General features: G+C 45.9%; 4 protein-coding genes across 14 annotated transcripts; 2 read left to right on the top strand and 2 right to left on the bottom strand.

Moving 5' to 3' along the window:
* Window positions 1-318: 318 nt before the first annotated feature.
* Window positions 319-2,456, top strand: LOC119349385 (1,2-dihydroxy-3-keto-5-methylthiopentene dioxygenase 4-like). Its single transcript, XM_037617412.1, has 5 exons — window positions 319-471; window positions 575-647; window positions 1,152-1,246; window positions 1,350-1,589; window positions 2,132-2,456. The coding sequence occupies exons 1-5, from the start codon at window positions 460-462 to the stop codon at window positions 2,261-2,263; spliced, it is 552 nt and encodes a 183-aa protein (XP_037473309.1). The 5' UTR covers window positions 319-459; the 3' UTR covers window positions 2,264-2,456.
* A 5,157-nt stretch (window positions 2,457-7,613) lies between these two features.
* Window positions 7,614-10,234, bottom strand: LOC119349384 (uncharacterized protein C227.17c-like). Of its 5 annotated transcripts, none has more exons than XM_037617407.1 (3): window positions 10,002-10,234; window positions 8,478-8,540; window positions 7,614-8,367 (listed from the first exon to the last, which is right to left on the bottom strand). In XM_037617407.1, the coding sequence occupies exon 3, from the start codon at window positions 8,353-8,355 to the stop codon at window positions 7,963-7,965; it is 393 nt and encodes a 130-aa protein (XP_037473304.1). In that variant the 5' UTR covers window positions 8,356-8,367; window positions 8,478-8,540; window positions 10,002-10,234; the 3' UTR covers window positions 7,614-7,962. The 5 variants fall into 5 exon arrangements, with proteins under 5 accessions (XP_037473304.1, XP_037473306.1, XP_037473305.1 ...); XM_037617409.1 differs by having other exon boundaries at window positions 8,487-8,540; XM_037617408.1 differs by having other exon boundaries at window positions 10,006-10,234.
* A 3,544-nt stretch (window positions 10,235-13,778) lies between these two features.
* On the top strand, window positions 13,779-16,930 carry LOC119349381 (heat stress transcription factor A-2c-like). Of its 2 annotated transcripts, none has more exons than XM_037617403.1 (5): window positions 13,779-14,000; window positions 14,083-14,409; window positions 15,243-16,100; window positions 16,353-16,463; window positions 16,588-16,930. In XM_037617403.1, exons 2-3 carry the CDS (start codon window positions 14,092-14,094, stop codon window positions 16,017-16,019), a joined length of 1,095 nt encoding a protein of 364 aa, XP_037473300.1. In that variant the 5' UTR covers window positions 13,779-14,000; window positions 14,083-14,091; the 3' UTR covers window positions 16,020-16,100; window positions 16,353-16,463; window positions 16,588-16,930. The 2 variants fall into 2 exon arrangements, with proteins under 2 accessions (XP_037473300.1, XP_037473301.1); XM_037617404.1 differs by lacking the exon at window positions 13,779-14,000 and adding an exon at window positions 15,048-15,121 and having other exon boundaries at window positions 14,138-14,409.
* A 1,915-nt stretch (window positions 16,931-18,845) lies between these two features.
* On the bottom strand, window positions 18,846-22,573 carry LOC119349382. 6 transcript variants are annotated; one of them, XR_005169396.1, is made up of 5 exons: window positions 22,312-22,567; window positions 21,881-22,239; window positions 20,972-21,032; window positions 20,208-20,272; window positions 18,846-19,754 (listed from the first exon to the last, which is right to left on the bottom strand). XR_005169396.1 is itself a non-coding variant. In XM_037617405.1 (5 exons), the coding sequence occupies exons 1-4, from the start codon at window positions 22,533-22,535 to the stop codon at window positions 20,253-20,255; spliced, it is 654 nt and encodes a 217-aa protein (XP_037473302.1). In that variant the 5' UTR covers window positions 22,536-22,573; the 3' UTR covers window positions 18,846-19,754; window positions 20,208-20,252. The 6 variants fall into 6 exon arrangements, 1 of the variants encoding a protein (XP_037473302.1); XR_005169398.1 differs by having other exon boundaries at window positions 18,846-19,176; window positions 19,656-19,754; window positions 20,972-22,239; window positions 22,312-22,565; XR_005169394.1 differs by having other exon boundaries at window positions 18,846-19,176; window positions 19,260-19,754; window positions 20,972-22,239; window positions 22,312-22,564.
* Between the last annotated feature and the right edge of the window lie 2,421 nt (window positions 22,574-24,994).

Here is a 24,994-nt window from a genome sequence, read left to right as displayed (position 1 = left end):
GACATCCAAATGTTTTTATTTTTCTTTTTTTTTTGGATAGATATACGAGGACTCTTTTTCCTTTACAGCTTTTTCAAACAATTTTTTTTTTGGATACGAGGACTCTGCTAAAGTGCTCTTGCTCATTGAATTGCTAACCTCGTGAACAGCCGGCTGAGATCCCCTGAAGTAAAAATCAAAATTGATAGCCTCACGCCTGACATCATCAGCTCTGCAGATCATATCAGGATCCTTTGTGGCTCTCTCCTCGCTACCACAATCAATCGCACGGCCATGGCCACACAGCGCGCGCAGACAAAAACCAGAGGGGCAGATCCGGCTTCTCGACCCTACCACCGCCAATCATCCTCCTCCACCATTTTTTCCGTAGAAAAAGAAAGAACCGCCTTGGAAGCACTCAGAACGCAAAGCCAATCAAACCAGCTGCTGGGTTGGTTTCCTCCATCCATCCCGCTCAACATGGCTCCTCAGGTAGGAGCACGCAGGATTCGATCCCCTGGATCTTCTCTTGGAATCGAGATGAATTCTATCTTCTCTGTATCTGATTTGCGCCTGCTCTTGGTTCTTGGATCAGGTGTGGATGGTTGGGGAGGACGGCGAGGACCTCAAGAACCACGGGGAGCTCCTGCCTCTCTCCAAGCTCCAAGGTGCGAATGATGATCCTGGCTCAGTTTCTTGGATTGTTGATGTGTCCCCTATTTGTTTGGGTTAAAAATGCCTCTTTTGGCTGAATATATATGAGCTTTTATTCGTTGGGTGTCGCAAACCATGTACTGCTACTTGCAAACTTGTTATATGTGTGACTGGCATCCTGCAGTTGACCAATTGCCACATCGAGAGATTGGTTAAAAAAAATTAACCTGCCATTGTTCTTGATTATCCTCTGTCGATTCGAACTTATACAATTTATGCTCCTCACCACCAAAAAAGTAACTGCTGGGAATGGATACCACCTGACTAAGGCAAGTGAAATAGGGGAATGTTTTCAGTTCTCTTTTAGCTTTGAAAATAACAATTTGAATTATTTTCAAAAACGGCCCAGTATCTGAATCCACTTTTTCATAACACAAGGTGCCTAGAAGCAGGGCTCGGTTCTTGTATCGGACACAATTTCCTAAGCAACCTCCAATACTTACCCTGTTTTTTTTCAGAGATTGGTGTGTTATACTGGCATTTGGACCCAAAGAAGCCTGAAAGCGAAGAAGAGCTAGCGAAGATCCGCAAAGACAGAGGATACAACTACATGGTTTGCGACCCCCACCAACTCTCAGTCCCTCTTCGCTTCTCTTTAACCGTGCGCACCTTGTGTATGTAATCTGATAGTATTGCACATGCATCGCTTGCTGAAGGACTATCTCGACATATGCCCTGGAAAGTTGGCAAACTTTGAGGAGAAGCTCAAGAACTTCTTCACAGAGCACATGCATGCCGACGAAGAGATCCGCTACTGCTTGGAAGGCGGCGGGTACTTTGATGTGCGCGACAAGGATGACAAGTGGGTTCGGATCTGGATAAAAGAAGGGGACATGATCGTGCTGCCGGCTGGAATTTATCATCGGTTCACCCTCGACGCCGCCAACCATGTGAAGGTACTGATTGGGATCTTTTATATGTTTTTACATCTAAATAGCTGTTGCAGTAATTATTTATGTATCACATTTTGCATAGAAATATGAATCTATGTTGTCAAGCTCAATGAAAACATGATTTAGGCACTAGACTAGAAGACATCTGTAGAACCACCGAGAAAGAATCAGTAGTTGCAAAACAGATCTTTTGACCAACAAGATGGTTGACAACTAATTCTTCATGTAACATCTTGAATCGGATTCTCTCTTCTCAGAGAGCTTGAGAGTGAAATGAGCTACTTGGTGAGGACCAATAAGGAAAAACAATACAATACTGAACTAGCAGTATATCACATTCACGGATCAGATGTACAACACAATTTTGCCAATCTGGGTAGTATATTCAAGTTTAGCAGAAAGTTTGCTCTCGTGGGATGCAGAAACAAGGTTCATTTTCAGCCGGTAACTAACGAACTATGCGCAGAAGCTCTATAGCTTGCATCAGATATCAACTGGATCCTTATATCAAACTTAACACATTCTGATGCCTTGTCTGTGCACAGCTCATGAGGCTCTTCCTGGGAGAACCAGTGTGGACGGCGCACAACCGGCCTCAGGAGGACCATCCGGTGCGGCAAGAGTATGTCAAGAGGCTCACGGACGACAATGCTGGTCTTGCTCTGGCAGCACACTGAAGTTTGTTTGTGATTCCTCAGCTATGTATTATAAACACCCATGGACATATACATACACTTGGATGAAACCGTGTTGTAATCTTGAAACCAGATAGATATGCTACCTACGTACTTGTCAATATTCACTAGGTAATTGCATGTGCTATACTGCCATATCAAATTCTCAAGTGCTTAAACCCAGTTTTGATTTTAATCCTTTGTATTCAGATTCTAATTAGTAGTTGCATTAACCGGACAGTAATTTTTCAGTCCACACATCAATCTATGATCTTAGGACCAAAGTAGAAGGTTACCCTTGAAGTGAAGACAGATCGAATTCTTGGTCAAATCTTCATTCTCCACTCCTTTTCCTTTGGCTGAGGAGTGAGGAAACATATCGCCGAACATATACTCCTATATGCTTTCTGGTTCCCGAGGCTATATGTGAGATTATCTCTTTGAACAAATATCGGCCAGTTAATCTGATTCTTCTAACTTTCATATAAAAAACTTTGTTCAAAGAGACAAACTAATTCTTCTAACTTCGAATAAGTGAGTAGTACTAAAGACACACAGCAAAAATTTCCTGACAGTGCAAAAGTTAAGTATGGTTATGCATGAGCATGAACTTTCTACCCATACATACATCTGAACTCAAGTGTCAGGAGGGAAAAACCAGGTCGCGGTCAATGATCCGTCATGCGGCACCACCGTGTCCACCGGCAAGGGGGACACCGTCCCTCGTCTCATGTCGTAAACCCCAGAGCAGAGGTCACTCATCCTTCCACCATAATTGTTATGCTCCTTGAGAAAGTAGATGCAGTCTTCCCGAGCTCCCCCGTACTTGCCGTCTCCGGCGGGGAGCGACTCGGAGCAGCCTTCGCTGACGAAGAGAGCGCGCCCCATGAGCGTCTCGACGTCTCTCCACCGCCCTCGGCCGCCGCCGATGTCTGCCGCCTCCAGGACCTCGAACCAGGCCGGCATGAGCAACGGGCTTGTCTGCTTCACCATCAGCAGCCGGTCGCCGGAAGCGACCAGGTAGTGGCGAGGGCCGCCGTGGTGCCATCGGTCGACGTCGTCCTGCGGCCTCATGAGCACGCGTTGCACGTTGACATGGTTGCCGCCGACGATGTCCATGGCGTAAAGACGAAGCCGGAGAGGCTGGTAGTAGTGGCACGCACCGACGGCTGCTGCGGTAAGGACGTATAGCTTGTGCTGGAAGAGTGCCATGTCGAGGACATGATAGGGGTGGGGCCAGTAGGTGCCTCCATGGGGGATCCACTGCCACTGCCATTCCACGGTCGTTGACTGGGGCCTGCGGATGGAGATGGTGATCACCTTCCCACCGCTCACCTGGCTCCCCGTCTGGACGGCGGTAATGTGGTCGGACATCACTGTTAGAATAAAACGCTAATGCAAGATCATAGACGATACACCGAGACACGATATTTGTTAACGAGGTTCACCGATATGGCTACATCTCCGGGGCATGACTACGGGCGCTCCTCCCAAGATACCACAACACCGGCCACCCGGGCGCCGGCACAAGCCGTCGGCTCCCCCGCGTACTTGTTGCTACCAAGTCGTCATGGGTTACAACGTGTGGTGCCCCTCCGTATATAAGAGGCCTAGGATACAAGTGTCCGACTCCTACACAACTCATACCTAACCACACCAATTACAACTCCAAGTCCACGTAACCCCTTGCGTACATAGTATATTCGACACAAATATAACAAACTCCACCTTGGCGAATATTCTCCACCACTTAGAAGTCGTCCATGCTCGAACCTCCATGTACTCCGGACTTGGGTTGTCTCCTTCGTAGCTTACTGAGAGCTATCCGACGGGCCAGACCCGCCGCCACCGTGGGACTCCACTGCTACTCCTGCAGCTCCACTCTCCATGGCTCCACCTGCAATAGTGCTCCCTTGCAACTTGTAAAGATGCGAAGCCGTCCTCTCTCCTATCATCACGGTCACCCCATCTTCCATGATTTTCATGGTCTTCGTATCCCGATCACAACGGAATTTCATACCACCATCATGAAGAACACCAAGCGAAATTAGATTCCTCCTTAGCCCTGGCACATGCCTGACTCCCCGAAGCATCCGCTCAACTCCGCCAACCATCTTGATTTTGATGTTACCTACTCCAGCAACACGATAACCTGTGTCATCACCCACATAGGCTAAACCAAACTCACCAGACTTGTACGAAGAGAACCACTCCCTGTTGGACGTCGCATGAAAAGAGCAAGCTGAATCCAACATCCACGCTTCAGTTTTTGTTGACCGTCTATTTGATACAACGAGAACATCACTATCACTGTCCGAGCCATCACGATGAGTAGCCGCATTAGCACTTGCCTCACCCTTCAGTTCTGGGCATTCCCTCTTTATATGTCCCCAGTCTTTGCACCTGTAGCACTGCACCTTTTTCTTCTTTTTCTTCTCCGCCTCTTGTCCCTTCCTGAGCTGATAACCTTTAACTGCCAACCCCAAACCTTGAGTACTCTCCCTTTCTACATCATTCTTTTGCTTCATCAACTCATGTCCAAGTAACGCTGCAGTGACTTCCTCATTATTGATGGTTGTCTTTCCATGTGTCAATGTAATGATCAAATGCTCATAGGACGGTGGCAACGAAACAAGAAGAAGTAGTGCCTTATCCTCATCCTCAATCTTCACATTCAGACGCGCTAGATCCGTGACCAACTGATTAAAGGCATTCACATGCTCCACAAGATCCGACCCCTCCTGCATCTTCAGCCCATAGAACTTTTGCTTCAAATACAGCTTATTGGTCGCCGACTTGGACATATAACGATTTGCCAACTTGTCCCAAATTCCCTTAGGAGTATCTTCGTCCATGACATGATACATGACCTGATCCGCAAGACAAAGCTGTATGGTAGCGGCCGCCTGCACTTGCATATCCTCCCACACATCATTGTCAGCCTTGGCCGTCTTCGTCTCCTGCAAACCCTTCAAGATTCCCTGCTGCGCCAGAATATCCTTGACTCTTGTCTGCCATAGACCGAAGTTACCCGTGCCATCGAATTTCTCCACATCAAACTTGGTGAACCCCGGCGCCATGCCGAGCCGCGATCTAACCGACCTGTTGCCGCCGGTCTGACCGCCCTGGTTTTCCTTTGCGACTTCCTCACAAAAAAAAATCACTGATCCCGTATTCCTCGTCTGAAACCACGCCGCAGTCCACGATCTACCAAGAACCCTGACTTGCACCGCACCCAATCTGCCCTTCAGAAATCACCGTGGCTGATCAAACTAGCTACCGCCGAAAACTAGCCCGCTCCACCTTTTTTCTGAACTTGCAGACGATTTCTGTGCCTGTTCGCCTCGACGATCCCAGCCTTTTATTACCGCTGGTAGAACCGGCCCTTTTTCCCCTTGCCTGACACGGAGAACGAGTTTCACAGCCTCACGGACACGGCCTGCACAAGTCTCCTGACTCAAGTCTAATTCTGACCGGCCTTTACCCAAAAAACTGGGCCCAATGCATTGCATACCAAACTAAACAACTGCACCAGCACGTACGCTAGCTTTCCTTTGATTAGTTTAGAAACCGCCATGCAATCGCTGCCAATCTTGTAGACTCCTCCACCAACACGCGTTAGCGCACGCGGCCAACGGAGACTTGCTGCCGCACGATGCCGAAACACGCTTGTCTCGCGTACGCAGCCCCGTGCCGTGACCTTCCTTTCCTCTGTCCGTGTGTCTCGGGAAAAATCCGTCGCTGATCTCGACGAACAACTTTGCCTAGTCACTTTTCTTGGTTCTCGCCGGCAATCTGTCCAGCCCTGTCGCACGTACGTGCCGCACGTCAACCCTGCCACAACAGTCGCCACCTCGCGCATCATCCGTGCACGAGCCGTGCCGTACCTTGACCACCCGCGTCGCTGACACAATCCGTCCGCAGTGCTGCGCCACCGCCCTTGTGCAACACCGAACGCATCATCTTGATGCTCTCACACTCCGATCTATCCGGCCATCCCCCACGTCTGGTCGCCGGTCTGATCGCGAGCCGAATCCGTCGCCTCCGCAACGCCTTCAACAGCCACTACGCCGGTCCGATCGCCACGTCTAGCCGATCCTTACCGACCGCAGCCCATCGAACGGTCCAGGCCTCCTGCCCGAAGTGTCCGACACCACCGACCGCATCCGCGATCGCCGTCATGCTCCACCTTGCACCAATCGGACGTTCCATGGCACCCGTCGAGCATAATCCTCGCACCTCCGGATGATCTTCCGCATAGCCTTCTCGCAACCTTGCTCATGATACCACTTGTTAGAATAAAACGCTAATGCAAGATCATAGACGACACACCGAAGCACGATATTTGTTAACGAGGTTCACCGATATGTCTACATCCCCGGGGCATGACTACGGGCGCTCCTCCCCAAGATACCACAACACCGACCGCCCGGGCGCCGGCACAAGCCGTCGGCTCCCCCGCGTACTTGTTACTATCAAGTCGTCATGGGTTACAACGTGTGGTGCCCCTCCGTATATAAGAGGCCTAGGATACAAGTTCCGACTCCTACACAACTCATACCTAACCACACCAATTACAACTCCAAGTCCACGTAACCCCTTGCGTACATAGTATATTCGACACAAATATAACAATCACCACCACCTTGCGGATGTTGCCGGCGTCGAGCAGGACGCCCCGCCGAGCTCGGAGGCGGTTGAGGTTGATGCGCTGGGTGGCCGTCGTCTCCCGAGCGAGAGGGTTCACCAGCGAGCACGAGAACCTTTTGTCATTGTGCACGAGGAAGAGCTTGCTGCCGGTGGAGAAGCGGTGCGCGACGTTGTCGTCCGGGGCGAGGCCGCGGCGGTGGACCTCGCCGTCGGAGAGGCTGAGGAAGGAGCCGTCGCGGAGGGCGAGCCACGGGAGCAGCGGCGGCAGCGGAGGCTGCAGGCGCGCGCCGGAGCGCCACTGGCGACAGACGGCGCGGAGGCGGACGCGGTCGGCGTGGGAGAGCACGCGCTGGAGCACGAGGCCCAGCAGCTCCGACGGGAGGTCCTGCCATGGAGGACGGCGTCCGCCGAGATTCGTCGCCGCAACCACCTCCATCGTAGTCCCGTCGTAGATCTGATCATCAAGCTAGCTATTGGCTTGGATTATATAGGACGTAGTGTTTTTTTTAGCGAATATAGGACGTAGTGTTAGGCAGCCCAATTTGCATCTCCGGCCGTCTCACGGTTCAGGCCCAATTTTTTCTTCGAGATAATACAACTCTTCCGACTTCGAATAAGCGGCGAGTACACCTACAGGCAGATACTATTTTTTTCTTGGCAGTGCAAAGGGCAGATGGAGTTTGCAAGACTGCAGAACAATTGCTTGAAGAACCAGGTGTGATATTCAGATAACAAAAGCAGCATTGCTGCAGGTGTGATATTCAGATAACAATTGCTTGAAGAACCAGGAGGGAGAACATTTATGCCTGATAAGCAACTAAGCAAAAAAGCTAGCATCAGAGCTTGTGCAAAAAATAGCAAAAGAGCCACCAGAACATCTTGGTTCAGTTGCCTGCCATGATCTACAGAACAGGATCAAGGTATCATTCAATCCAAGGCTCCAATTATTTACCCTGCCAGGGTACATTCAAGTCTGAACAAAGACCAGCGGTCCAAGCACAGCGCACAAAAGCGCAATCGACGCTTCTGTAGGCTCCCCCGACCTTCAATTCTCAGGAAAGAGCACCAGATGATCCAGGAGGGGGCACAGTAGAACCTGCAGTCTTGGGTGGCGACGACATCACCACCTTGTGCTTGTACATCTGCCACCAGTTCGCCTGCGCCTCTTCGGCAGTCCGGAAGGTCCAGATGTGCGGCTTGGCCTTCTCCCGGGCGATGAGGATCTCCTCTACCTCCGCCCTCCGCTTCGTCTTGAGCGAGAGACAGTCAACGAGGTCGCCCCACTTGCCGAAGCAGGTGTCAAAATCCCCGTGGCGGTAGTAGGTCTGCAGCTGGTGGAAAGGGGTATAGCAGAACCATAGCGCATCGAAGCACTTTATACAGTCCAGCCGCGGTGGAGGTGGGCTGGCAGCGCTGGTCGTTTCGGGCTTCTCTTTGGGCTCCATGCTTATAACCGCCTACCAAGAAAAGGAATTTACATGTGAGATATGCTCGCATTACTAGAACCACACAAGACAACAGAAATACAGAAGAAGATGGATCGGAAGAAAAGGATAACCCTTCTCACCTTCCTCACCTCACAGCTGCTGCTACCACAGCGGCTTGGGGGTACTGGTCTACTGGACAAGCCCTATTTTGATAGAGATATCAGATTTTGGAGGAGGAGATGTGACTAGGCACAAGTGAGAGCATACATACAAATAATGCTACTACAAACTATCCAAGCATAGTATTGCAAAATCAAATTTTCTGGATAATACTCCCTCCGTTTCTAAATACAAGTCTTTTTTAGAGTATTCAATATGGACTACATACGGATGTATATAGACATATTTTAGATTGTAGGTTCACTCATTTTGCTCCGTATGTAGTCCATAGTGGAATCTCTAAAAAGACATATTTAGGAACGAAGGGAGCAGCTAACATCACGTAAACGAAAATGTATTATTATAAAGTACTCCCTCCGTTCCTAAATGTAAGTCTTTGTAGAGATTACACTATGGACCACATACGGATGTATATAGATGCATTTTAAGTTTAGATTCATTCATTTTGCTTCGTATGTAGTCTATCTAGTGGAATCTCTACAAAGACTTATATTTAGGAACGGAGGGAGTACATATATTCTTAAAAGGTTCACTAATTAGTAGGTCAATGTTTTATAAGGCCTGCCAGTAACTATCAAGCTTATCCCTCAGCAATTCTTCATTGGCCATCTTTCTTGTACTGCCATTAATGACTAGTAAAACAGATCAGAGCAAGATACTAAACATAATTCGGGCAAGATCGGCCATGATGTAAATATGAGGGCAATCTTGGTTATACTGTCCTTAAGATTAAAGTCTTCTTGTAGCTAGTTACTGAAAAAAGTATACTGACCAAAGATATCTTATTGCACCGGGGATGGAAAGGAAGTGCAAATTGCATATTTTGTAATACTAGAGAAGGGATAGATCACTTGTTCTTCTTGTGCCCTGTTGCCAGATATGTTTGGCATGTGATCAAATGTACGTTTAGTTTGCAAGAGATACCTAGTGTTTTTTATGATACCCCTGTCTGGATTAGTAAGCTCCCTGTTAGTAGTAGAGGGCTTATAGCTTGTGGAGTAGCTGCTGTAGTTTGGTCAATTTGGAAGACCAGGAACAACGCGTGCTTTAATGGAATCATCATGCCCTCAGATCCTACTGGTATTGTGTGTCCAATATTGCATTATATTGATTACTGGTCTGGTTTGCAGAGGCAAAAAGTTAAGAAATTGTGTCGCAAGGCGGCAAGAATTCTGGTCATGGTGGCCCAAGAGTTCTTCAGCCAAAGACAGGGATGTGCACCAGCCCACATGGGACAAGCATTATTGCAAACACCTATCAAGCGAAATCCTTTCTTTCACATGTAAACTTGAACACGCACTTGAAAAATCATGCAGCAAGTACTCATCGAGAAACAAATCAACGTTATAGTCTCACAATATCAAATCTACGGCAAGTACTCATAATCTAATACAAGAATCAGGAAAGATAATAAAATTGAACAAACAGAGGATGGAAGAGGAGGAGGGAGGGGGGAAGGGGAAGGAGGGGGGAGTGGTGGCTACCTGCCTATGGACTGGTCGCCGGCGTAGTTCCGGGCGGCGGCGCTGGTGGGCGGGAGCGGCTGCTCCACGCTGCTGGTGGGAGCGGCTGCTCGACGGAGGGAGGCGCTGCTGGGCGGAGGGGCAGCGGAGGCTTCGGCCGGCTGGGTGCGCCGCGGCGGCTGGCCGGCGGCGGCTAGGAACGCTCGGGAAGGAGGGAGGCGTACTTCAGATCCTCTTCAGTTTTTTTTTTTGAGGGGTTCAGATCCTCTTCCTTTGCTTCTGGGAGCTGCCTCCTATGTGCGCCCGACTGGGCCGGCCCATTACGGTGCCCCGCGAATGCGATAGTAAAATATCGCAAAAAAGGCAGTTCGCGCTTTGCTTTTCCTGGAAATCAAACTTTACGACTGAAGATGACTCGTGACAAAAATGCATCGCCAGAATTCAAAAACTAAATAGCGGTAGGAGACTTAACACTATCTGAAAGAATCCCAAACAATATTCTAAAATTTGAGTTGTTTACCGAAATTACGAAACATTTTCGACAAACCTGAACAATTCCCGAAATGGCGAACACATTTTGAAATTTCTGAACTTTTTCCGTAAACATGAACATTTTCTGAATTTTTGAACAAAATTTTGAAATCATGAACAAATTTTGAATTTTAAGAACAAATTTCAAAATGGAGAACAACTTTGAAAATCGTAAACTAATTTGAAACGCAAACAATTTTTTTGATACGTGAATAAAATTTTGGAAATGAGAACATTTTCTGAAATTTGTGAACAATATTTTAAAATAGGAACATTTTTTGAAATCCGGTCATCATTTAAAGTTCTGATAAAATGAACAAAATATTTCGATTTTTTTGAAGTAACAGAAACATTTTTTAAATTCCCAAACAATCTTTTAAAAAAGCAAAAAAATTGAATATATGATTTTTTTAAATCACGACTATTTTTAAAAAAATTGAGCATTTTAAAAGCACAAAGGTTTTAAGTTTCCGAACAATTTTTGAAACATGAACATTAAAAAAAGAATTTAAACTTTAAATATAAAAATGAAACAAAAAAGAAAAGGAAAAGAAAAGAAAAGAAAAAGAAAGAAGAAAAATAAAAAAAATTGAAAAAAAAGAAAAACCAAATGGAAAACAGAAAACTGGTTCGGGAAACCTTCTAGAAGGTTCCAAAAGCAGAAAAATCCGGCTGGGAAACTCTAGAACATTCCCAAAACCAGAAATGTTGGAACACGTTAATGGGCCGGCCCAGGTTACCGCTCGATCGCGAGCTCTATGCGAAACGTCGATTGTTCGACGCAAAATGCGTCGAATAGGATATTCTGTTGCTTCTTTCCATCGTCGCAACACAACTCTATGATACCTGATACACGTAAACGGTCCACTGCTCCGCAAACCTACCTGGATGCCTTTTAGTTAACCGGACCGAGAGGCTGTGGACCATGTGGCCACGAGAGGACGAGTTTGTAACGAACTTACCTCTCAAACTACTACGTTCTCTTCCTCCTTTGATTCATGTCTCAAAAAAATCTCTCTACTTTGATTCCACCTGAAGTGTCGCCTCCTAGCGCGGTCGGCGGGCGCTAGAGCATGGTGATGGAGCTCCTGGTTCGATCGTTTCTGCCCTTTTTTCCTCCCTTTGCGTACTATGATGTCGGAGATGTGTTACTCTCCTTTCATCTCCCTCGTTGGTCTTTCTTCTCGTCCTCCTCCACCTTTCCGACAACACAGATTGGCACAGCAGCAACTCCATTCTGCTCTCGAGCGGAGGCTAGATGGTGGAAATCTAGAAGAGATCGGCGCGAAGGAGGCAACAATGGAGTAAATGGTAAAAAAAAACTATCACAATACGGGCTAGGGTTATGGAAAACTACCACTTCACTTGATTTTTAAAATGCTACCACAAATTTGGTTCGCTGTTCCAAAAAACGACCATGTCACACTGATGACTATGTTGGTTAACTTTAAGCGTTATTATTATAGCTCGGGTCCACTCGTCAGGTTGACCATTGACAGGTTATGATAGGCGGGGCCCAAATATTTTTTGAAAGGCAATTAGATCCCTACAGTAAAAACTAAAAGCAATTAGGTCCCTGAAAAGAAGTAATCGGGTCCCTACAAAATTAAAAACTCAAGCAATCGGGTCCTCGTCGGCGAGCTTGTCGCCAGGGCCGATGAAGGGACCTTTGCTGATCATCCGGCGTTGCTTTTGGACGTGGTTGCGACAGCTGTGGCCGGCGGGAATTAGTAGCGGCGGTGACGGCGGGCTGGAACCGCCCGTGCTCCCTGGCTACTCCCCGCCCGTGCTCGAGCTCGTGGCCAAGGTGGGTGTGGTCGATGGGTGCAATAGCTTGCGGTGCATCCTGGTGGCGTTCGGCCGGGGCGTCGACGGCTACGGAGCTCCTCCCCTCTCTGCTGCAAATCCCCATAACCCCGGTTGTCCTCCCGCGGGTGCTGCCATGGGCGAGTATGAGCTCGACTCCGACCACCGGCGAGCCACTCCGAGCCGCCCACTCGTCGCCCTCCTTCCATCTTCTCCGTGTTCATGGCATGTTGGGGCCGGCCCTGGCGGCCCTGGCCTGGTGCTGGCTGACCCTGGAGTTTGAGTTAGATCAAAGCTAATATGTGGAGTAAATAAAAACCGAGGGAGCACTACACTTCCTTTCTCCACCCGTGTTTATTACGACCCCTCTTATTTTGTCTTAATGTTCGATGTGTAAATTTAACAAGCAAAATGTGAAGCATATGTCACAAAAATTACATCATCGAAAAGGTTTTTCAAATACAAATCCAACAATATATTTACCATATAATTTATATTTTATATTAATCATATAGATTTTTTTTTTTGCAAAAACATATAGACGATTATAATAAACTAAGGGTCAATAAACCCAAACAGAGATTGTACAAGATAATGTAGTATGCGTGGTGGATCTCGGCCCTTACCAGTGGGAGGGCTCTGTTTTCAGTTGTTCCTTCACATTTTGTTAGGGTTTGTGTCCTGCTCAGGAAGACGAGATGGCGGCGCTTCCCTGAAGATGAAATAAGGTTCTCCCCGCCCAGCCCCCATCCATGGTGTGTCTAGCATCATCGATGGGCGTGAGGAGGTGTGTCACCGACGGATATGTTCTTGGTGGATTTGCTCGGATCTGGTCGTAATTCGTCTATGTTCATGTGTTTTTATGTTGGATCCTTCCGATCTACGCTACTCTTCATCGGCGGCAGTTTCTGTTCTGCTGCGCTGGTCCTTTGGGATCTTAGCATGACGACTTCCCGACTGTCTAATACAACAAGTTTTCCCCCGGCTTCGACGAGGAAGGACAATGACAACGGCGCACCTTTGGCTTGCTTCAATACTTGCAGCCGTTGTTAGGTGGTCTACAGATTTGAATGTAATTTTGTAGTATTATTTATGGTTTCGTTATACTATTATGATCGAAGGTGAATAGATTCTAAGTTTTCTAAAGAAAAGTATGTGCGATTTGACTCAGGGTACAAGTGCAACAACTGTGCAAGCATGTGCGTTGCTGATTGGCAGACGACACCACCATGCACAAGTTTTTTTTAGGCGTGTGCAGTAACAGAAAACAGAAAAATCTAGGCCCGCGCTCCGAGGAATCTTTCCAAGGCATAAAACAACGAAGCAGTTGGGCCATGCCCCGGTGAGCTGTCGACCGGCGGTTGGGCCTGCTGGCCGAGCCGCAGCCCGGCCACTTGGGCGAAAAAATCACCCATCCTCCAGAACCTTCCGAGGCCACGCGCCCGGCGCGCGATCTAGAACCTTCCCGACGCCTCCCGACGCGCGCGCACTGTACGGACGGGTATTTAGCACTGCGGCCGCCACTCCACCCCGCCGCCCGACGAAATTCACCCACCGTCTCCCTCATTTCTTTACCCACCCGCCCACCATTTCTTTACCGCACGACAAAGATCTATCCCGCCGCCTTCGATTCCACCCGAGATATCCCGCGATTCCACCCGAGCTTCAGCGGGAGCAGAGTTGGTCGGTGTCCGATCCGAGCTTCTTCTTTCCCGGCGCCGCCGGCAGAGTTTCTTGGGCTTGATTCGTGTTCTTGCTTGGGCAGGTGGGGGTCATGGAGGCGGCGGTGGCGGGGGGCGTTGTGAAGGAGGAGGAGCTGCTGCTGCACGAGGAGCAGCCGCCGGCGGGGCCGCAGCAGCAGGACGGGGCGCTGCCGCGGCCGATGGAGGGGCTGCACGAGGCCGGGCCGCCGCCGTTCCTCACCAAGACGTACGACCTGGTGGAGGACCCGGCCACGGACCAGGTCGTGTCATGGGGCCGCGCCGGCAACACCTTCGTCGTCTGGGACCCGCACGTCTTCGCCGAGGCACTGCTCCCGCGCCTCTTCAAGCACTCCAACTTCTCCAGCTTCGTCCGCCAGCTCAACACCTATGTGAGTACTCAACGCCCTCTTGCCTCCTGTGTCCTGGTGCTGATTAGTCTTGCTAACTTCTTCTAGTCATGGTGCTTATTTGGGACTTGTTTTGGTAATAAGGGATGGAGAGGTAGAATCATCTTTTAAGCTACTTATTAATTAATCAATCGATCTTGCTACTTTTTTTGTCTTGTCATGGCTGCAATTAAGCATATGCGTGTTTGTATTAACAAGTCGGCATCATATATTCATATTCATTTCATCTGTAGCTAGTCTTGGTAAATCGGCAGCATTTCAGACAAGCACTGTGCTCTTCAGATTGCGATATGAGAACTGGATCTGTTGCTGTCCAGGGTAATGCACTGTGCTTCTGTGTGTGTTGTATTGTACTCTACTTGAGATTATTTAATTAATAAGTGTAAAATAAGCCAACCACTAGTGTAAAAGGGCTTTGCAGCTTTAATGCAAGTATACATCCTAGTTCTAAAACTTTTAACATTGTACTGATTATGTGTGTGTGTGGAAATCTTCTGAATGTGCTTATTCTTGAAGCAATATGTCCTGCAACGAGCTTCATCCGACGGTGAGGCATGGAGATGAACTCTCCAGAAAAAATTGTATCATCCTGACATCATTCCTTGAACCTCTTATTGTAGCTACTAGATGGAACAAGATACTGGATGAAGTACAGGAACCAGATTGTTTTGTTCTAGAAGACTCTACTGATGATGTAGTGTACTGATGATCAAGCTATAATCTAGAAGTTACAGCATAGCCATGTTGCCTTGTGACTGTTGTGAGTTCTGTCCATGGCCTAACCGTGGTCGTTACTTACCTCTTGCAATCTGCAGGGATTCAGAAAGGTTGATCCTGACAGATGGGAGTTTGCAAATGAAGGTTTCCTTAGGGGTCAGAGGCATCTTCTCAAGATGATCAAGAGAAGGAAGCCGCCATCCAACGCGCCCTCATCGCAGCAGCAGGCCCTCACATCTTGCCTGGAGGTTGGCGAGTTTGGATTTGAGGAAGAGATTGACAGGCTCAAGCGCGACAAGAACCTCTTGATCACAGAGGTAGTGAAGCTAAGGCAGGAGCAGCAAGCTACTAAGGATAACGTGCAAGCCATGGAAGGCAGGCTACGAGCTGCTGAACAGAGACAGGCCCAGATGATGGGGTTCTTGGCAAGAGCAATGCGTAACCCACACTTCTTCCAACAATTAGTCCAGAAGCAAGATAAGAGGAAGGAGCTTGAGGATGCCATCTCGAAGAAAAGAAGGCGGCCTATAGACAATGCTCCATTTTATGGTCCCGCGGCGACAACAAGTCAGAGCGAGCAACTTGATTCACAGTTCCTGTTTGATTCTGGTGTCCTCAGTGAACCTGGAATGAATGGGATGGAGAATTTAGCGCAGAACATTCAGGAGCTTGGGCAGGGCAAAACAGACGAGGAGAAGAAGGATGAAGCTAATGGGCAGTTGGATATCAACAACGATTTCTGGGCAGAGCTATTTTCTGATGATTTTGGAGACGGAGACGGGTCTGGGCTGTCAGAGTTGGAGGGAAGGAGACCTGAAGATATCGACGAACTGGCACAGCAGTTGGGGTATCTGAGTTCTACTAGCCCGCAGTAGAGTTTTGTTCACAGTGGTTCACTTCAACCAACAAACATTGCTTCTTCAGTACTACTATTGCAGATCATCTTGAACAACCTGGTATATTTCGTGTTCAATGACACAAATATCATAATCTTACTAATAAGTGTAGTGAAAATATCGTAATATGCTAATTAACGCAGTGACACATGTATTGCCATAAGTCTGCAAGACTGAGAGTTAGTGTAGTGGTTGGATCTTTGAGAACATGGTTGAAATCTACATGCCTGTTTTCATTCTCGATTGGTCTGGTTTATGGCTTTCCCTCTTTTGCTATACTTACTGAAGCTTTCTCGTTTGTTCATTAACCAGATTTAGTTGATTGGTGGCAACATGACTGGCTATCTGAGGTGTTCCATACCGGAGATTGGACCGTGTTGATGGCACCTCTGGGTAGAGAGTAGAAGCTGAAGACTAATTGCTGTAAGTACTCACCTGCCTCTCTCCACTTGCTCAAGTCGTGTCATTTAGGAATTGTTCTAGAATTCCTGCAAAAAAAAGAGAGAATTGTTCTAGAATATAACAATGCTCGCTTTCTTCGATGCAGGCGTCGCTTGATGGAGACCCATGACGTGTATTGAATGGGTACCTAAACTCGCAACTCTGAAGAAGATGGTCCAGGTCGTCGACATTCGGTTGGTCTTGAGCTGGTGTTCAGCAGCAGTAGCTGTGGAAGTGTGTTACTGTATATACTCGTTGGGTGAAGTTTTGTTGTGGAAGTCTGGTCTGTAGTCAGCCGTTGGCATCTGGGTGTGGGTTTACCCATTTCTCCTGCTGCTGTCCATTTGCCAATTTACCTTACTTTTAGGGCCTGTGTCCTGTGTGATGATTGGTAGTGTATGCTGGAACCTCTGTTATATTGAGATAATAAATGTTGATAACCTTTGCAAGGTACTCCCTCCATTCGGAATTACTTGTCTTGAAAATAGATGTATCTAGAACTAAAATACGTCTAGATACATCCATTTCTGCGACAAGTAATTCCGAACGGAGGAAGTATTGGTTAGTGTTCTTATTATTGAACTCGAAGCTAAGCACAATCACCCTTTAGGCAATGTGCACTGATAGGCAGTTTTTTATCAATCATGTTTAAGTTGATGGATGTAGCCATGCTAACACATGATCTGCTAGCCGCTTCACACGAGGAAAACTTGGACATGCCAACATACATTCAACCCTGAACCACAAAGGCGACCAAGCAGTTCAGTTATAATGTAACATAATTATCTTTTTCTCATGCCAAAGCAATGACTATTATCGAAAAAGGCTTTCGCCCCGCTCTATATATAAAGCAACGATCAATCACAGCCCAAGTACAAATGCATCCCACGACAACACACACCCACCCAAGGCGGGACATATAGGCGCTAAGCGCAACAACACCACCCCTGACACTACAAGAGCAATCAGGGTCCTCCACCGCAAAGAGATGAAGCCGCATATAACGAACCATGTGCTCCAAGGCGGTGCCTTCAAGAGGGTTACGACGGTAACACGCCGCCACCGCCTGACCCGAGGATCAGAGTTTCCCCTAGAGCAACACGATGACTAATGAGAGCTAACCCATCTCTGAACCCTTACGATGACTACGCTAACCCATCTTTGAACCCTTATGAGCATACATATGTATGCGACGGGGAAGATTTCTGTGGAACGTCCCCTCCCTATGCGTGTCCATAAACAAATATAGCACTTAACCTCTTGTTGGCTGACATTTGAAAATGCCTGAGGCCATGACTACATGATCGACGGGACATCATCCGTCCAAACATTGAAGTACTTGTAAATAGAAATATATTAGAGGCAATGTACCTAGAAATCCTTTCTCAACTTACTAGTTCATCTTTATACTACCACTAGATGACCCGTTGCGCCAATGGCGCAAATGGCGATAGCAAGCCAAGTATTGTAAGAGGGGTGATAGGAAAATTCAGGCACATACCGAAATAATAAATACTTACTGCTGGTAGATAGATACTTAGTGATGATACAGTGTTATAGAAGTTTTTTATCAATTATTTACAATGTTATTAGGAAGCAAGGTAGATACCCAGAGATACATCTTATGAGGCAACGAACATTAGATGGAGTCATCGTTGCACGTTTCATGAATATTGAAAACGGCTTTGCTGTCCAGGCAACCTTTATTAGTGCTAAAGCCTGGGTTTGTTCAAAACACTGAAAGTACAAGCGTATGAGGACAGCAACAGGGTAGCAGTCTTCACTTGTCCTTGCGAGTGGTGGTTTTAGTATCCACAGCAAAGGCTTGGGATATACTGGAAAGCAAGCGGACATCCTTCAAACTGGTCTAAGAGGCAGCAGATAGCAAGTAAAACAAAAAAAATCAAACTGAATTCAGACCATAGAACATCAAGTTCGCGCCGAGGGCCAACGACCTGGCCGCCACCCCAAACGTCCGCGGTCGCCGCAGCTTGCCAGCTTTCCTGTCGCTGCAACTTGCCAGCTTTCCCTCGGTGACCTCCTCCGACTACCCACCTGCACATAGAGCAGCGCAGCCTCCAGCTCCAGCTCCAGCCTCAAGCTTTCACATTTCCACAAAGTAGTTTCTATCCAGAATTTAATCATGTACAACCAGACCACTCAACTAAGTTACAAACAAAGGACAATTAATGGAATTACTATTTATAAGAACATCATATGTGTATTTCACACAAGACACACTGCCAAGGTAAGGGTAAATCTGGTTACAACACAACAGAAATTACATAAAAGCAAGTTGTTAAAGATAGAAACAGAGAAATATATAGATATATTCATATCTATCAAAACTGCTACATTCAAGCCGATTCCAAGAACCATGGTTATATGGTTTTGCATTAAGTTGCAATGTACTTCTTCTCAAACCTTCATACGTTCCAACAAAGCAACATATTCAACTATAAAATTGGTTCAACTGAAAACTAATCTCACACTAAATTGATCTGGTTGGTATCCGATAGCAGAACAAGTTTGAGGGGTTGATAACCCATGATACCAACTATGTAGGGATGCACGAAGCAGAAACAAAAGTAACAGTGATACATAAAGAGAAATGATTTGTACATACAACAAGATATCTGAAAGGATCTTATTTTGCCAACAAAATATTTATGCATCGGTTCGCTTCATTTGAAATCTGCATACCCAAAAAAAATATTAAGGTAAGAAAACAGTAAAGCCGAACAAAGAACAGATCTAATGATAATATAAAGGGTATACCTTTGCCACCGCATCTTTTGCCACATGCAGAACTTTTTCAAGAAACAACTGAATAGATTCTTCTAAAGCATCTTTTTGAGAGCAAACTAATCATTGCTATAAAAAAGAATGATTAATTAAACTAATCTTCCTGTGCATAGGCATGAATAGTGGACCTGATTATTGAGCATCTCAGCAATTAAAAACAAAGCAATCTGCCTAGCAGCCAGTACCTCATGTACTGAAAGGCTGGAATTAGAATGCAAATAGTTTGAACCCTATTTTTCAAATACTCATTATTGTTTAGCACAGAAATTAGAAGATTATGCTTCAGAAAAAACAAACTGAACTATTATAAAATTAAGTACTTTGGGTTCCCCTAGTAACTACATTTTGTAAGGAAATCAGGTTGCAAACCTTTGACCACATGGAGTTGTCATTACCAAGTGAAGCCTTAATCAACTGTTTTATTGTTTTGTGCTCTTCCGAACTTGATATTTCTACATCAGTGCTTATCTACAAAGTTGAGAAAATAAATTAAAGCACTTCACAAAGATTTAGAAAAGGAAAAAAAACGGCAGTACACACAATCAAGTAAAAGGATTTTTCGTCAGTACATGATGAAGTTGTGGTATGCTCAAACCGTTGTCAGCATGCATGTTTGTCTTTATAGAACTAAGGTTTACAACCATATCTCCCTCTTGAACATAATTTCCTATAGTTGAACTCACTGGTTGAACTAACAACAGTATGCCCATCAGGGGTGTGCAGACTGAAGAAACATAAACACTAACACGGTTATTAATGTAATGCAAATTAGTGCAGTTATTGCTTTGCGGACATATGGACACCGTCCGCCTGCATCCCTACTCTATGGTATATAAGTTGGGAACCATTTTGAATTTTGGGTTTAAGATGAGGTAGACAAAATAAGCAAGGTAGAGTGAAAAGAATATAATAGAAACAAACCTTTGCATGCTCTTAGTATGGTATATCTCCCTGCTATGATCATCATTATAATTGAAGATCCATACCTGCAAAAGCAGTAAAAAATAGTGAGACATCACCTAAAAATGATTACCGTGTGAATCTGGATCTGCAAAAGTGGCTTGTAACAAATTCCCATCCTGTTGGGTTGTAGTCAACATCCATCCTGACAACTCACCTCGTGTAAGACTTGACTTCTAAAAATCAAATATAAATCAAAAGGAAAAGAATACTGCATGTTGCCAATTGGCTTGATACAGACCTAAATGAAATGGTAACTTTCAGGTGTACATTGTATAATGTAAGGCAGGAACTGCACATCTCACTTAGTTCAGTGACGCATTACACTACAATGAAATAGCACCCCATGAATAAAATCCTTCCTTATTGCAGCTTCAGTTTTGCTTGATATATCCTTGAAGTGTTTGTGTGCTATTCGTATTGACAGGAGATATGCATATGCTAGCACATGCACTTACCATACAGATCTATATAAACCACTCGTTTTCTCTACCAAGCGAGTGACCTTCACATATATCTATATTTGCTACTGACAATTTGAGTTCCTCAAACAGAAGGAATCATCCAAGAGTGATCGAACGAAGAATGGTGTACTCTTTTAAACAGAAGAAAGGCATGGCTGAAACACATTTTTTTTTTCTAGAGCATATTTTTAGTTCTGTGAAATAAGAAAGAAGAAAGAACGCAATAGAACAGCTAAAAAGAAATTAAGTATGCACACGTACATTGTTCTTCAGTCTTCCTCAAGGTCCTTCCTCTTGTATTCTTCATCCGATCTGCACACATCTTGTTTAGAAAAAACATAAATCAAGAAATTAAAATCTGGTGGGCTGGGTGAGTCAAAAAATCAGTGCTCATCCAAACGACTTCACCAGCTTGGTCAACGATCAATATTTTGGATGGGCAGCTGTAGGAATCAATCCAAACAGCCGCTGAGTTCTTCATAGTAAAATCCGTAAAATGCAACAGCTTACCAAATTCTATGGTCAATCATGTCATGAGCAAACTTCAATAACAATTTTGGATAGACTGTTCATGCCCTGCTGCACTCGGGCGGAAACAATAACTTACTGACAACGGTGCTATTCAGTGTCAGAAAACACCCGATATAAAGTTAACTGACATTCCTAGTTTTCTTGTATAGTATGATCATACCAACAAATTCTGAAACTTATGAATTGGCTGACTTAACCCAATATATAGCCCATGCTAAATTGGTCGTAGTTGGTTTTAGTCTTTCAGTTCGTAAAATCCCAAAGGGATCACAAAACTGATTTGCAGAAATTCACATGCTACACTTCATTAGATGAAACAGAACCCACTACCTAATTAGCATGTCGCATTTCAATTCAATAGTCTGCACGTTATCTTCGTGAGCAGGACGATGCCCAAAAAAGAAGCACTAAGGATCATGAAATAGCTTCTACATAGTCTATCAGAACCGCACCTCAATATGACCAGAAAATCAGAGCATTTGTGCCAGGTCAAGAACCTAAGAATATCCAGGCATCAGCATTTAAACAAAGCCACACAGCAGCGACAGTTGTGGTGGCATCAAGAACCAACAGCCAGGTTAAATGGCACAACACGAGAATGCTAAGCGAGATCCAAGAAAGATGCAGAAGCCGTCATACCATCAGTACAGCGAGTGCGCCACGCGAAGGAAAAAACCGGCGAGCAGCGAGATAAGAAGGAGCGAAGCGAGTGGGCAGCGAGAGCGAGACCTAGCCCGCGTCTCCCCCTGGGACCCTCTTTCCTCTTGCCGCCGCCGCCGCCACCGCCGATGGAGAAAGTGGGAGGAAATAGGAGAGGGAGGTGCAGCAGACGGGAGAGGGTCATCGGCTGCTGTCGGCCTGCACCCGCGAGGTCGGGCATGACCTGGCGGCGTCTTGATTCGCTCCTCACACCGCCGGCTGCAGGATCCAGGTTACTCCCGCACGACTGCCGTCTCTCTGCCCAGCGTCCTACCTCATCACCGGCCGCCCTCCTAATCCTTTGTCTCAGGTATCTTTGTGAGCACGAGAATGCTAAGCGAGATCCAAGAAAAAAGCAGAAGCCGTCATACCATGTGGCACGTCGAGCCGATCCGGGGGAGGACTTCCGCCGCCGCCAGCAGCAGCCGCTGGTGCGGCCCGTGGTGGAGGCGGGTGAGGGTGGGCGCGCGGGGGGCTTGCCGGGGGCGGAGGCGGGGGAGGGGGTGTCAGGCGCCCCGAGGTGCGGCGCAGGGTCTGACCCATGTGTCGGCGCCGGCGAGAGGGAGCGGGTGGCGAAGCAGAAGATGTGTAGCATAGATTTGGGATGAGCCACGACTTCCTACTGCCCGCTGCCCTTCTTCATAGCGAGGAATAGCGAGGACGTGGAGGCAACGGTCATGTCTAGCACACCCTTCATCATTTATATGTTCAATAAGAACATCAAACAAATCAGCAACACCATCTCATATATATAACTCTAACTAGTAGTAGGATGACTCTACATCTACCCGCAAAAAAAAGGATGACTCTACATCAGGCCACGAGGTAAAGATCTAGCCATCATTCGACGACCCGAAGATAGTGAAATCTGCCTTGAGGACGCACTTCGATTCTATAAGATAGCCTCTGGACATACCCTGGAGTTCCTTGAGTGGCAAGAAGTCGAACCATCCCCACCCTTCTCGATGTGTACACACCAAAAGATCTGCCATCACCTCAAAAGTAAGATCAACGGTAATTATCAGGGGGTTACAAACAGTATTTCACACACCGCACTATAGTCGCTAGGGAGATCTTAACCTGTAGTTCTAGTGAAGTATTTCCCAGTCTTTTGGTCCAGGATGGACAGCGTAATTTGAACCACCTTCCTGGACTCGATAAAGAGCTCATCCGAGGACTCCAGGTACAATCCCAACGCGAGGCAATCAGTACTGCGCCTCTCACCATGTGGATACATGCCGATGTACCTATTGACAAGAATGGGAAGTGATACTTCAAATACAATTGGGTACCCGGGTAAATGTATTTGAAGAATGTAGTTAGTTATGACATCAGAAAGTTGTGTCTGAGCTTGTGTGTAGGCAGGTACACCCATTAACTCTGAACACGACTTGGTGGCATCAAAATTAGAGTATTACAATTATACAAAAAATCTAAGCAAAAGATGACTACAGTACAATATAGTAAAAATGTTACTGTAAATATACTTGAAGTAGAGTTCTTTGGTTCCATGCTTAGAGATCAAACTAAGATGTCCAGTTGGAATATCTGAAGGGATAACAGACCTTGCCTTGCACAAAGACTTGGCCATCGGTAATGTCTGTTGACACAAAGCACTAAAAAATGCTTCTGTCCACTATGTGTAAGCAATCATGTCGGTAACACATGCATGGTATATATATAATTAGTGATGCAACTGGTAACAGGGTGAATACCATTTATGCCCGCCAACTTCAAATGTAGGAGAACGGACAAAGTTCTGAGAGTCCAATTCTAGGAAATTGTTTATGGTCCAAGTGTAAGTCCCTTTGATGAATCCCTTCTTCTGCACAAAGAGGTTCTGAACTGTGGTAGCCTTCTTTTGAACCACGACGGCCTTCTTTTCAGGAGAAGAGACATCAATTTTTAATATCTCCACACCAAAGACACAACTATCATCAACTAGAAAAGCAGATGATTTCAGTAGCTCCTGAAGAGGAATCAAGCATTCCTTTTTCGATTGGGCATTGTTGAAAGCGAAGTTGTAGCTAGCTGTGTTTAGGTAAAAGTTAGAAAATTAGAGAAATACAAACTTGAAAATATTCCAAGTAACATATAATCAACTTTCCCCCGCAAGCAAAAAACATATAATCAACTTTCACCCCAGTTAAGCATTTAAGGAGAGATGAAAATAGTGAAATCCATCCAAATAAAGATTAACAAAGTAAAAGAGAACATGTATATGTACTCTGGAACACCAGGATATTGTTTGAATCAGAAGAGTCTCAAGCGTGACACAAATGGCAGTCAACAGATAAACTTAACATAGAAAAACATATGAAGCAACTTGTTAATGGGAAAAGTAAATGACCATGTTACGACATTTATAGCTATTGATTTGTAATGATGGAATTTATAACTCAAACTTGTGATGCACTAAGACTATATATAGAGTCATAGCTAATAGGATGGGTCTACTTTTTGTGTGTGTGGGGAAATAGGATGGATGTACTTGAAAAAACACATTCACGAGTCTACCTTTGTATCCACAATACATTCCATTTGAATGGTTGAATATTGACAACTCAAACACTGCATGCACCGTTTGACCTTGCTCCAAGTCTCCCTTGGATATCATAAGAGAAAGAGCAACATATAGATTTTCTTTATCATCTTGTTTGTGCTTTGGAGTCAGTAGCAAGCACCTGCGAAGGGAATTTAAGAAGAACCAGGTAAGTCTAGAAGTCATAACTGAATCAAACCTAATTTCCTCATTTCATGCATGCTTCATTGTCTGGCTGTTTTCATGGGTTTGCGTGATTGTGATTGATATTTGAACCCGACCGAAACATGACCGCATGATATTTATACATATAATACATTAACTTTGTACAGTTCCTTTTGTGTTATGATGCGTACCAATTGTACCCAGAGCAGTGAAAAAGAGCGGATATCGCCGAGGTAGCTTTCGTCTCAAGTAGCGCTGAGAAGTCATGAACCTTCCACTCTAAGTCTGGAACATGGGTCTTTCCTAGTGGTGCGGGAGCTGAAATTTGAAAAATGCATAAATCAAAA

Source organism: Triticum dicoccoides, chromosome 1B (genome assembly GCF_002162155.2).
Source record: "Triticum dicoccoides isolate Atlit2015 ecotype Zavitan chromosome 1B, WEW_v2.0, whole genome shotgun sequence".
Classification (NCBI taxonomy): Eukaryota; Viridiplantae; Streptophyta; class Magnoliopsida; order Poales; family Poaceae; genus Triticum; species Triticum dicoccoides.
The sequence above is the reverse complement of the archived record's forward strand: the minus strand, read 5'-3'. Positions and strand labels throughout refer to the sequence as shown.

Coding starts and splice junctions, on each gene's coding strand:
- LOC119349381 (XM_037617403.1), top strand. CDS start 14,092: ATGGAGGCGGCGGTGGCGGGGGGCGTTGTGAAGGAGGAGGAGCTGCTG. Junction 14,410..15,242: donor TCCGCCAGCTCAACACCTAT/GTGAGTACTCAA, acceptor TGCAATCTGCAG/GGATTCAGAAAGGTTGATCC.
- LOC119349385 (XM_037617412.1), top strand. Junction 648..1,151: donor GCCTCTCTCCAAGCTCCAAG/GTGCGAATGATG, acceptor GTTTTTTTTCAG/AGATTGGTGTGTTATACTGG. Junction 1,247..1,349: donor ACAGAGGATACAACTACATG/GTTTGCGACCCC, acceptor CGCTTGCTGAAG/GACTATCTCGACATATGCCC.
- LOC119349382 (XM_037617405.1), bottom strand. CDS start 22,535: ATGCTACACATCTTCTGCTTCGCCACCCGCTCCCTCTCGCCGGCGCCG. Junction 21,023..21,880: donor GCGCACTCGCTGTACTGATG/GTATGACGGCTT, acceptor AGATGTGTGCAG/ATCGGATGAAGAATACAAGA. Junction 20,273..20,971: donor GAGGAAGACTGAAGAACAAT/GTACGTGTGCAT, acceptor CTGCTTTTGCAG/GTATGGATCTTCAATTATAA.
- LOC119349384 (XM_037617407.1), bottom strand. CDS start 8,355: ATGGAGCCCAAAGAGAAGCCCGAAACGACCAGCGCTGCCAGCCCACCT.